At 41.6% G+C, this 13278-nt stretch overlaps 1 protein-coding gene across 1 annotated transcript in view; it reads left to right on the top strand.

Moving 5' to 3' along the window:
• Positions 1-13278, top strand: part of LOC134611530 (guanine nucleotide-binding protein subunit alpha-15-like) — a 111330-nt gene that overhangs the window by 86216 nt on the left and 11836 nt on the right. The window contains exon 6 of the mRNA XM_063455484.1: positions 4253-4406. Coding sequence (XP_063311554.1) covers positions 4253-4406 — 154 coding nt within the window. The remainder of the gene's footprint in view (positions 1-4252; positions 4407-13278) is intronic.

Below are 13278 nucleotides of genomic sequence, written 5' to 3'. Positions count from 1 at the left end.
TTGGGTAACAGTAAAAAGACTTATGTTTCCAGTTTTTAACTGGAATTATTGGCCAGCATAGAGTTTAATTATCCGACACCTAAAGGCTTAAAAAAAGCAGCAACAAATACCTTAAAATGGTTCAACAGTCCACCTTCTCCCTCCTTTTTTTGTGGTGTTTAAGTGTGTACTTTTTCCATACATTTTTGATTATACTCATGTATAGTACACAACAATTCATTATTTTGTGCTTTGATAAATCTCCCTGTTAACTGAAGATGTAAGAAGAAAAAACAAATATACCCTGCCTGGCCCCCCAAAAAGTCGGCACCAAAAAAAAGGTCACACACTCTAATATTTTGTTGTACCGTCTTTAGCTTTGATTATGACACGCATTCGCTGTGGCATTGTTTCTATAAGCTTTTGCAATGTTACAAGATTTATTTCCATCCAGTGTTGCATTCATTTTTCACCAAGATCTTGCATTGATGATGGGAGAGTCGGACGACTGTGCAAAGCCATTTCCAGCACATCCCAAAGATTCCCAATGAGGTTAAGGTCTGCACTCTGTGGTGGCCAATCCATGTGTGAAAATTATGTCTCATATTCCCTGAACCACTCTTTCACAATTTGAGCCTGATGAATCCTCTTAGAATATGCCCACTTCTGGGGGATACCCTCTTTAATCGGCAACCAGAGTTACAGGGAGGGGAGACAGTCAATCTCACTCCCCAGCAGCAGAGTGCATCCAGGGAGTGGAGACAGCCGGTCTCACTCCCCAGCGGCAGTATGAGTTTCTGGGAGTGAAGACAGTTGGTCTCACTCCCCAGCAGCAGATTGTGTTCCAGGGAGGGCAGACAGCCTCACCCCCCAGCGGCAGAAGTTATCCCCTAGAGAGGAGAATTGCGCCCTCCATCCCCAGCGACAACTTAGTCCACAAAGAGTGCAGTGCAGCAGTTTTCCATCCCAGCATTACCCTGGATTTACAAACTTGAGCTTGTGGAAGGAGGCCATTTGGATAACTGAATCTTTTGGGAAAGGTCACCAGACTAACACAGACCCAGACCAATTGGAGATCTGGGGTATGGTTAGTCTTCCCAGGAGGGGGAAGATATGTGACAAAAACTCTTTTCCTTGGATGTTTGCCACAAACTCCTGGAGAAGTGTGGAAGCAGGCCTCCTACCTAACGACTATGGTCCAGGTCTGACACCCCATTCGGAAGTTGCCCTGCCCGGCCGTCCTTAACCGTTTTCCCTGGGTGCTCCTAGTTAGGCACTTTCCCTTATTCAAATGGAATCGATTGCTAGATCCCTGGTGGCTGTTCGCATGAACCAAACCCACGAATGGTCCTCAGCAGTACTAATCCGTGACCGCTGGAACAGGGTAAATCCCCACTATCCTTCCAGTTTTTTTATAATGTGTTGGACAGTTCTTAACCCAATTTTAGTAGTTTCTGCAATCTCCTTGATGTTTTCTCTGCTTGCTGCATGCCAATGAATTGACCCTTCTCAAACAGACCAACATCTTTTCCATGACCACGGGATGTGTCTACCGACATGGTTGTTTAGGAAATGAGAAGCTACTCATTGCATCAGTTGGGGTTAAATAACTTGTTGCCAGCTGAAAGATAATCACCCATGCTCTTACCTATTTGCTTAGTTAAATCCAGGTGGTGACTTTTTTGGGGGCCAGGCAGTGTATATAAAAGGACAAGCTGAAGGTGTTCAATGAAATGCTAAATTGTTTTGGGATAAGTGAAACCACATTGGGACAAGTGAAATTTTGAACTGCTAGTTACCCTGCATTGTAATATAGAGGTGACACCTGAAAAATTAGAATATCGTGCAAAAGTTCATTTATTTCATTAATGCAACGTAAAAGGGGAAACTAATATATGAGATAGACGCATTACATGCAAAGCAAGATAGTTCAAGACGTGATTTGTCATAAGTGCGATGATTATGGCTTATAGCTCATGAAAACCCCAAATCCACAATCTCAGTAAATTAGAATATTACATGCAATCAATAAAATAAGACGTGTACATAGAACAAAATCAGACCTCTGAAAAGTATAAGCATGCATATGGACTCAGTACTTGGTTTGGGCCCCTTTTGCAGCAATTACTGCCTCAATGCGGCGTTGTTTGTTGTTCAGGAGCGGCTTGGAAGGGGAAGAGGAATACGACATCTGAAGCCCATGTCCAGGATCCGTCTGTGTGTGGTGGCTCTTGATGCAGTGACTCCAGCCGCAGTCCACTCCTTGTGAAAGTCCCCAACACTTTTGAATGGCCTTTTCCTGACAATCCTCTCTAGGCTGCGGCCATCCCTGCTGCTTGTGCACCTTTTTCTTCCGCACTTTTCCCTTCCACGTAACTTTCTATTAATGTGCTTTGATACAGCACTTTGGGAACATCCAACTTGCTTCGCAATTAACTTTTGAGGCTTTATGGAGGGTGTCAGTGATGATTTTCTGCACAACTGTCAGGTCAGCAGTCTTCCCCATGATTGTGATTCCTACTGAACCAGACTGAGAGATCATTTAAAGGCTTAGAAAACCTTTGCAGGTGTTTAGAGTGGGACACTGTGAGCCTAGAATATTGCACCTTTTCACAATATTCTAATTTAATGAGATTCTGGATTTGGGGTTTTCATGAGCTGTAAGCCATAATCATCGCACTTATGACAAATCACAGCTTGAACTATCTTGCTTTGCATGTAATGCGTCTATGTCATATATCAGTTTCCCCTTTTACGTTGCATTACTGAAATAAATAAACTTTTGCACGATATTCTAATTTTTCAAGTATCACCTGTATGGAAAAATGAACTTTGAATTCCTCTACAAAGATATAAAGAAGAAGAATCTGATCCAAGGACAAAATCAAATTTAAATAACATTCCAGCTCTGGAAACTCAATCAAAGTCAGCCAAAATGCTTTGGATATAAAAATAACAGCCAGTTGAATAACTAAAAACATGATTAAACCCCAAAAGTAATATAAACTCAAGAGAAAAGTTACTTGCACACTATCCCAAATCCTTTGCACTTTGAAATAATTGGAGGTTTTTAGTACTACTCCAATGGCCATTCCGGCCATTCAAGTGTAAGCTCACTGGCCATTCAAGTGTAAGCTTACACTTGAATGGCCATTATAACAACTTTGTTTTTCTGGCACTATAGTTTCCCTTTAAGCTGGTAATACACTCAGCCTATCTCATTCTCAGGTTTACGTGTTAGGGTATACAATACTAGAAATTGAGGTGTGTAAATTAACCTCCTAATAAGACTGATTTGTTTTAAATGTAACTTCTGAATGCAACATTACAGAAAATGAAAACAACACAATACTGCCTCCTTAAACAATTTACTTTGGTATTACATACATATATGTAATTTATTTTGCAAATAGAGGGGATATTAGAGAGATGGTCATATATATTAAGCCAAAACATGAATGCCATATGAAAACATACTGAGTGCCGCTAATGCCTTAATGCATCAAACCTGTACTATTTATATTGGATATGAAGCACATTTTAACTTAATTTACCTATGACTCTGCAAAACCTAGATTAAACTGTGTGAGGCCTAAAAAAATACCTATCTGGCTATACGTCATTATTCACATTGGAGCAAAGTGGCTCCAGCCTCCTTGTTTTGTTTCCCATCGTAGGAGCCACAAAATGTCAATACGAATGCCTCTATTGAGTAGGCGAGTTAACAAAAATACACATTACCCTAACAGGATCCTAATTACCCTAACAGGATCGCAATAATAGCTTTTGTGATTGGTCAGGTCCTACAAGGGTGTTGTGGACGGTTATTGCACATAAAACCAATACAATTGGACATTATCTTATCCCATATCATAGGAAATATGTTTTATTCTGAGCAAAATTATTTGAGCTCACTAGCCAACCTTTATTATTATTACTACCCGATAATCATAGCCTTTAGGAATACAACATTAATTATTAAAGGGATACCATTGGCAACTGAGCAGTGAGACTGCAGTGGCATGAAAAATACACCAAAACTGCTTAGCATTGGGGAGAAAAAAGGTAGCTTCTTTAATGATACACTTTTTAAAAAAATACACTTTTGCTTTTCTTGTTCTATAGCAAGGATCATTATCAAGGCAGGAAGTCCTCCAAAGTTGTCTGGTTCTGAGTCATATGTTACACTGCACTAATCAACCCACAACACTGCATACAATCTCACTTAACCAATCATGACCTGGATATAATCTTTTGTTTGTCTCTGATACAGAATCGCATGCGGGAAAGTATGGCCTTGTTTTGCAGTATCTTAGAGCTGCCATGGTTCGAGGATACTCCAATTATTCTCTTTCTCAACAAGACTGACCTGCTGGCTGAGAAAATCTGCATCTCTGACCTTGCTACTTACTTCCCAAACTATAAAGGTTAGTATATAGTACATTCTCCTAGCCTGACTCTATTACTTCTGGTATTACATACTTATCAGGGATTAACAATTGCAATGCATCTTAAAGCATTCTTTCATATGCCTACTTTTAATTAAGAGGATAGCAACTGCGTGTGTTAAGTAGGTTTTATCTGGGCAAATATGGGAGTATGTGTATGTAAAAGGTGTACAAAAAACAAAATCCCATGGAGAGACACAATTATATTTAAATCAGCCAGGTGCCAAATCCCGCTAAAGGAATACACACACAGACACAAGCACACACACTGATACAAAAGGACACAGATACACAGACACACATACTGAAACAGACATACACACATGTAGGCATACATACTGACACACACATACTGAGACATACACACATATACAGACACACAGGCATACATAGTGGCAGACACATACTAACATACATACTGACACACATGCATGAGGACATACAGACACATAAATACATACATACACACTGACATACATAAGGACGCCAACATACAGACATACATATATTGATACTGGCATACATACATATATACATACATACAGACATACTGACAGACATACATACATATAGACACTGACATCCATACACACATACATACATACACATACATACATTCATACTGATATACACTCATACTGGCATACATGCATATATACAGACATACTGACATACATACATACATACATACATACATTCATGCAGACAGACATACATGCATACAGACACTGACATCCATACACACATACATACATACACAGACATACATTCATAATTGCATACAGACATATATTCATACATACATACATACATACATACATGCATACTAACATCCATACACACAGACATACGTTCATAATGACATCCAGACATACATACTGACATAAAGACATGCATACAGACATGCATACATACATACATACAGACATACAGACATACATTCATAATGACACACATACAGACATGCATGCATGCATACAGACAGACATACATATATACATACTGACAGACCTACAGGCATATATACATACATACTGACAGACATACATGCATGCATACAAACAGACATACATGCATACATACAGACATACATATATACATACATACAGACATACATGCATACATTGATACTAGTATACATAAATACATACATTGAACTGGTATACATACATACAATACATACATATATACATTAATACATGCATACAGACATACATAATGACATACATACATACATTGATACAGGCATACATACATACAGACATACATACATACAGACATACATATATATATATATATATATATATATATATATACACATACATAATGACATACAGACATGCATACATTAATACATACACACACACACACACACACACACAGCTCATTTTTCAGCCACCCTCCTGTCTCTTACCTTTTCTTTGCAGGAGGGTGGCTGGGGCTGATGGGAGTCTGCTTGCTCTCCCTCTTCCTGCCTGGCTGGCGCTCATCCCATGCGGAGTGAGCTGACCAGGCCCCTGAAGATATAGGGCCCATCGGGTGGCCCTAAGTATGTGGGCCACCCGATAGGCCCCATCAGTGTGCGGGCCCCGATGCAACTGCACCGGCGGCAGTTCCGCCGCTACACGTGGGGCCCGGGCGGCTGGTTGTCACCCCCTGATGGCGGCCCTGACTATTGTATTACTGTTTGCCTCTATTTCTGTTACTTTGTCTATTTGTGTTTTTTTATGTAAAAGGTGTAAGCATGTGTACATCTGGGAGTAAGTATAAGTGTGTGTACCTGTATGAGTGCATGCATCTATGTGTATATCTGGGTGTCTGTATGTGTGAATGTGTCTGGGAGTGCCTATGTCTATGTCTGGAAGAACATATATATGTATGGTTTTGGAGTACCCATCTGTGTGTGTACAGTGGGTTATGCCATAAGTGTTGCTGGGGATGATGGTTTGGCTGCCGAAGCCACAGATGTGAGACTCTTTAACCCCAGATCTTTACTGTTAGTGGAGAGGGCAGGAGTATAAATATTCTTTAATTTTAAATCCGGCAGGAACTTTTCAAAGCAACAAAAGAAAGATAATTTATATAGTGACCCTGCCAAGCACCACAGCCCTCTATTAGTTAAGTAGCATGACAAGATCAAATTGAATACCTTTCTATGCCGTAGACTTGTACACGGAAAAAATAAATTTCAGCCAAACAACTTTGTCTGAAAATTTAAAAAATATATATATAAAAATTCAGGATAGTCAAATTTAGGCCATTATGTTGGTTCAGCCTGTCTAAATGTCTTAAACGAAAAGAGATTCAGAAAAACAAACTAAAAGAGCATGAAAATGGGCAAGTGTACTGAAAAAAAAACTATATATATATTCCAACTGTTTGATTCACAGATCAAGTGAGAAGTAGCGAATAGATGACAAAAGGAGTAGTAAATAAAAAATAAAAGTCAATATCTAGTGGCTGTCCCCTAGCCATCAATTATCTTTTTTCACCATTAATCATCCCTTTTTAAATACCATGAGTGAAATTCGGAATCACAAATCAAGCGAATGTCCTCGCCAACTGAGCGTTTTATTTGGATCATGATGCAGCAACATTTCGATTTGGAATTCAGCAATTTTACCCAGGTTCAGATGAATTGTATTTTGTAACTAAACAAATCTCCAAATGTAATATAAGCAGTATATACTTGTTTCCAGTTTTGTGTTCACTGAATTTCTAGAGTGCATTAAAAGTACAGTCTTCTTGTGTAGAGAGGAAGGAATATGACATAAAAAAGTGGAGGAAATGTTGTGGCATACCCCTCTCTGTTAGTGTAGTGGTCATTGAGTTTCTGTTACCAAAAATAAACACAATTTAATCTGCTTCTACATAGCTCCCTGTGTCTCAACCTCTTTGAATATATCTAAACTTTAGTGCTTGGGTATCAATACCAGTGACTACTTGCCTTATGTATAGCAGTCAAGTTAACAAAACAGGGGCAATGGGCAAATCTTAAAGCAAGTTTCTGATTCAGTTGCCAATCAAATTTACCCACATTACATTGGTAAAATAGATCTGACAGAAGGGCAAACAGCAGATATCAAAGGCAGAGGAGGGCAAAATGACTGTTCCAGGATATTGAGATGCGGCACGTAAGAAAAGATAATATAAATAACAGCGAGTGTCTAGGAAGAGAGTCTAATTATTGAGGTACAGTGGACATAAGAGTAAAAAACAATCTCCCCATATCCAAAATGAGTATTTCATAAAGATAAAATATCTTGAAATACTCACATTAACTGTGTTCCCCTGAAATTCTAAAAACCTATGGTATCTTTGTCCAACCTATGTAGGGTGTGGACGGAATTTGGGTCCTACTCTGGGTTTAGAATTTACCATTAAAGGGACACTATAGTCACCTGAACAACTACAGCTTAATGTATTTGTTCAGGTGAGATCTATAGCTCCCTGCAGGGAATCTAATGTAAACACTGTATTTTCAGAGAAAATACAGTGTTTACATTGATTGATAGGAATACCTCCAGTGGCCGTCACTCAGACGGCCACCAGAGAAACTTCCTATAATGTAGGCCCCTAAAAAGGCCTTGTACACGTCAGACATATTAAAATATGTCTGACGTGTGCAGGAGAGAGAAGACACTGTGTGCACGCCTTCTCTCTCCAGCCTGTCAGCAGTGGAGAGGGGGCGGGCAAACACCACGAGCTGAGCTGTCACGCATGCGCCTGCGTATTTCGCCATGTTCACGAAATAGGGGGCGCGGCTTCACGAGGCTCCCGGCACTGGAACCAGGTGAGTAAACTACTCTGCCTGGAGAGTCCCTTTAAAACACACAACTATTAAAACCAGCTCAGTATACAACAAATGTACTCCCACCTTCTTGTAAACACCACTGCAAACAACCCAATTGTTTACAATCAATCAAAACAGATCAATAAGATTTGGAGTGTTATAATTAGATATCCAAAAATACACACAATTTTAATTTATTAGGTGACTTTTAAAATTAATTAAAACATCTCAAAAAATGTATAAATACCATGTGAATTGAAATAGCTATGGTTATCAGTGCATGTAATGTCAAACATTCCATTGGCTTGGTATATCAAGCTAAAAAAGGAATTTGCTACGTGTATGTACGTAGTGGGCATTGGATAGCATTCCCTTCATCCCCCATAAAACCATAACTTACCCCTTCAAATAACGACAGAGAACTTCTTGGAGAAAACAGGCCACAGCATTTATTAACACAACCAAATACTGTATAACTCCTTTTAACATGTAACGAAATAATAATTATCATAAATTAACATAAAAAAATTGCATATAGTCATACAGTAACCAAAGAAACCGTCCTTGCCAATATAACTTCCCCAAGGCTCTCACCTCCCCCCCTCGGCATAATAAAAACATCTTCCTTTTCAGGGCTCCCCACCCACTCGGTGGGGCCCAACCATAATGCTCCCCACTGGTCGACTTACAACCCAGTGGGGACACGTCCAACCTGGTACCTCCTCCAGGTTCACCATAAGAGACAGGGGGAGGATGAGACCCGGCCATTATCCCCCTTTTTCATCTAATCTACCAAACCATCCCTTATTTGGCAAGGACACCCCCCCGCCTCGCTGTGACAACCCCCCGGGTCAAAAGCAGCAAAGGGAGGGTGGGCGGGAAACTTGTTGCTGGCCCTTCTCCTAAGTGACTCTGAGGTCAGTCTAATCTGTCACCACCCACTTCCTCACATCTCACACTCCCACATGTAGCATATAGCCAATCATGCATTATCCATCCCACACTCATACATGTGCCCCTGTCCGCTAAGCTGCGCACTCTCCCTGGGGCCTTATCTTGTGTACTAAAGCACAGTTTAGTCAATTGTTCATTGCACAAACATGCATAAAAAGAAATAGACGGCATAATATAATAACAATGGCTGTTAAATATTATTTTTTAATATTTTGTCCCACAATTATCCCTACATAGGACACAAGATAAAACAGGCTTACACAAAATTCTGTGGAACCCTTGGATTTTGTAAACCCACATATGTGCTCAATGGAATCACTTGTATGTTTTGTAGAAGCCACTACCACTCTGCAGCTTGCCAAGATTGGCTCTGCTCAGTTGACTGGTTATGAGTTGGCTGGTTATGAGTTGGGACGTCGGCACAACCTTCCCTTGGGACTTTGTCAAAGTGATATCAGCCAGTTCTGTGTCCGTGTATAAATAGCCCAATGAGTTGTAACAAAGTAATCCATTATATCCACATTCCATACTATTGGATAATTAGTAACATACAGTTGTGCTCAGAGTAGGTTATTACAGAATGGCACAATCATAAAACAAAACAGGGCAACAAAGAAAAAAAAAAATCAATGATTCCTGTTCAAAAGTCTTTATATGCTTAGTTCTTAATATCGTGTATTGCCCCCTTTAGCATCAATGACAGAGTGCAGTCGTTTGTAATAGATCTCTATAAGGCCCTAATTCTTGCTGGTGGTATAGCTGACCATTCGTCTTGGCAAAATGCCTCCAGGTCATGCAAAGTCTTTGGTCGTCTTGCATGAAAACACGTTTGAGATCTCCGTAGAGTGGCTTGATAATATTAAGGTTAGGAGACTGTGATGGCCACTCCAGAACCTTCACCTTTTTCTGCTGTAACCACAGAAGGGTCAACTTTGCCTTGTGCTTAGGTTCATTGCCATGCTGGGAAGTCAAAGAGCGTCCCATGCGTGGCCTTCATGTAGAAGAATTCAAATTGTCTGCCAGTATTTTATGATATCATACTGCCTTCATCTTGCCATCACTTTTTACAAGATTCCCCGTGCCTTTAGAGTTTACACAGCCCCCAAAACATCAGTGAGCCAACACCATGCTTTACAGCGGGGCTGGTATTCTTTTCACTATTGGCCTTGTTGACCCCTCTCCAAACATAGCACTTGTGATTATGACCATAAAGCTCTATTTTGGTCTTGTCACTCCAAATTACAGTGTGCCAGAAGGTGTGAGGCATGTCAAGGTGTTGTCGGGCATATTGTAACTGGGCGTTTTTGTGGCATTGGCGCAGTAAAGGATTCTTTCTGTAAACTCAACCATGCAGCTTATTGTTGTTCAATCAATCTTTATTTGCCATTTTAATGTGTGTCTGTTACAAGGCCAAACATTCAAGAGTAGGTAAACTTTTGAACAAGGCCATTTGGGTGATTTCTGTTATCATTATTATTTAACCCCTTAAGGACACATGACATGTGTGACATGTCATGATTCCCTTTTATTCCAGAAGTTTGGTCCTTAAGGGGTTAAAAAAGACCAAACAACAATGTGATAACAAATGGCTTCATATGATCACTATCCTTCAATAAAATAAAAAAATGTTTGCATGATCAGTCATATTTTCAAAGTCAATGCCAACATTTCACAATTTCTCCCACGCTATGCAACCTTTTTAGGACAACTGTGTGTTGTTAATAGATTGGTTTAGAATTAATAATGCAAAATGTGAGGCCTTGAACTTAACCCTACCACCAAGACATTTACGTGATACCTTTCCCTTTTTTTTGACGCTATAGTATACTTGTGGATTCGGGTCACTCTGATATGGTGGGAGAAAGTTTTGGACCATTGATTTACTTAAATTGCTGCTGGCTTACAGGGTCCCCTACTCTGTTTCATTTTTTAAGTGTATTTATTCTGTGAAAATGCTGCTGCTTCTAAAACTATTTGTTTTAAGCCATACAAATGCTGCTGCTGTTGGCAGACCTGACCTCATTTCAGGAAAAAAATCAGTTATTTGGGCGGGAAGGAAGGAAAGGTTCTCTAAGCTGGCATGGAGATGGAAAAGATGGCAGTTTCTCACTTATTCACATACTATAAGGCGGCTAAGTTTGACATGTATTCTCAGATCAATGGGACTTCCCACAAGCCAGATGGGTGATGTTGGAAGATAGAACGGGTTACATGGGCAGACACATTGTTATGGGCATCCTGCAGCACTATTACAGTCAGGGTGGGCGCATTGCTATAGGCGACTTGGTCAAGTTATGAGGGATAGGCAGGAGGGAAGCACACAGCGCTCCCTCCTGCCAGTCCCTCAGTGTAGCGTGGCCGAGCTCTGCTCCAATCCGCGGTACAGGAAATCCGTTTCCTGGAACATCCAGTTCCGGTACAGGAACATCCGTTTCCCGTACCTGGCCGGACTGACAGGAAGTGCTCACAGAGGGAACAGGAAGGAGCAGGGCAGAAAGGGGGAGAGAGAACTAGAAAGGGGAGCAGAGAAAGGGAGGGAACCCAGAACAGAAGGGACTAGAGAGGCAGAGGGGACAACAGAGGAAGGGGTTTCAATAAAAGAGGACGGGGAGGACACCATGGGGGGAGGGAAGGGGGAACAATGGACAGAACCCGGGGGAGGAGAGGGGAAACCCCCGGTGACCCTCATCCCCAGAGGACCCACTAGAACCCGGGGAGGAACCCCCTCCACCCCACGAACGGCGGCACAGCCGTGCCCCGCGGCGGCCCACTCACCACCGCCAGCCCGGTCACAGGTCCGCTGTTGCGCCGACCACGTGGCGCCCGGGAAGGCCTCCCAGACGCCCCAGGCTGTCCGGGCTGCGCAGGTCATCTTCTGGCTCCCCCGGCCCGCTGTCCAATGCCAGGGGGGCGCGCGGGAGGCTTCAGTGGGAACAGGCCGCGTGTCAGATGGGGCAGACACGCGGGCCTGATGGCTCCTATAATGGGCCCGAGGTGAGGCATCAGGGCTTAGGCAATCAGGCAGGTGGGAGTGCCGGCCCATTCTAGTCTTGCCTACAGGGGCTGAAGCCATCCAGGTCAGCTGCAGCTCTGAGGGCAGAAAGGATTGATTCCATATCCATCCTTAAGTACTTAAAATCAACAGGCCCAGGACAAACATGAGCAACAGAGTAAGGGTAAGTTGTTTGCTGGCCCATCTCCCAGGAGGCACTGAGGTAAGATGATCCCTACCCCACTCCCAAACTCATAACCACTCCCATACACACATACAACCAATCAGAAGCATCCATCCCCACACTCATACATGTGCCCTTGTCCGCTTAGCTGTGCTATCTCCCCAGGGCCTACATTCTCTGTCTGAATACTTTTTGTCAAACCAACTGCTCCACTTTGTGTGTACCCTTTTGCAAAGTCACACTAGGGGAGAGCTCTCTTCCTATGCAGTTAACTTTAGACTAGCGTTCAAACAAAAAATGCTATTTATTTATTTGACCTTTCTGGCTGACCGCGTTTTATTTCACTCTGGGAACAAACTTGAGAGACGGACTGTTGCGATATCTTTACCAATACTTTGAAAATCATCCAGTTCATACCGATTAAAGAAAACTGTTACAAAATGTTAGCACAGTGGCAAAGGTTCAGCCTGTTGTGCCTTCTGATTGTGTTCCTTTGGTTTTCTCCCAAATTAAAGCCGTAATAAGACTCCATGTTTGAGAAATTGTCTAGATGTCTTCATGTGACCCTTTTGCCTGTACCCTGGGTAGCCATTTTTAATAGGTAATATGAGGTACTCAATCTCACCTATGCAAGTCACAAGCTTATCTTTTGGATGTGTGGGGCCCTGCAGCTCTATTTAGCCAAGACTTGGAAGGCAGCCCCACATTCACAGGCAGGGACGGATTAAGAGCACATTGGGCCTGGTGCTGACAATTATGATAGGCCTAATTACAGAATCTTATCGACCAAAAACACTAAAACAATCATACCTCCCACGCGTCATGTATCTAATAGAGATGGTGTTGGAGGGAAACTCATAGGATGCAGCTATAAGAAAACACATACTCTATGCTAATCTCTCTCTAATTTATGTTTTCATCTTTCAAG

Source organism: Pelobates fuscus, chromosome 5, assembly GCF_036172605.1.
Source record: "Pelobates fuscus isolate aPelFus1 chromosome 5, aPelFus1.pri, whole genome shotgun sequence".
NCBI lineage: Eukaryota > Metazoa > Chordata > Amphibia > Anura > Pelobatidae > Pelobates > Pelobates fuscus.
This window is presented reverse-complemented; position numbering and strand designations above follow the sequence as displayed.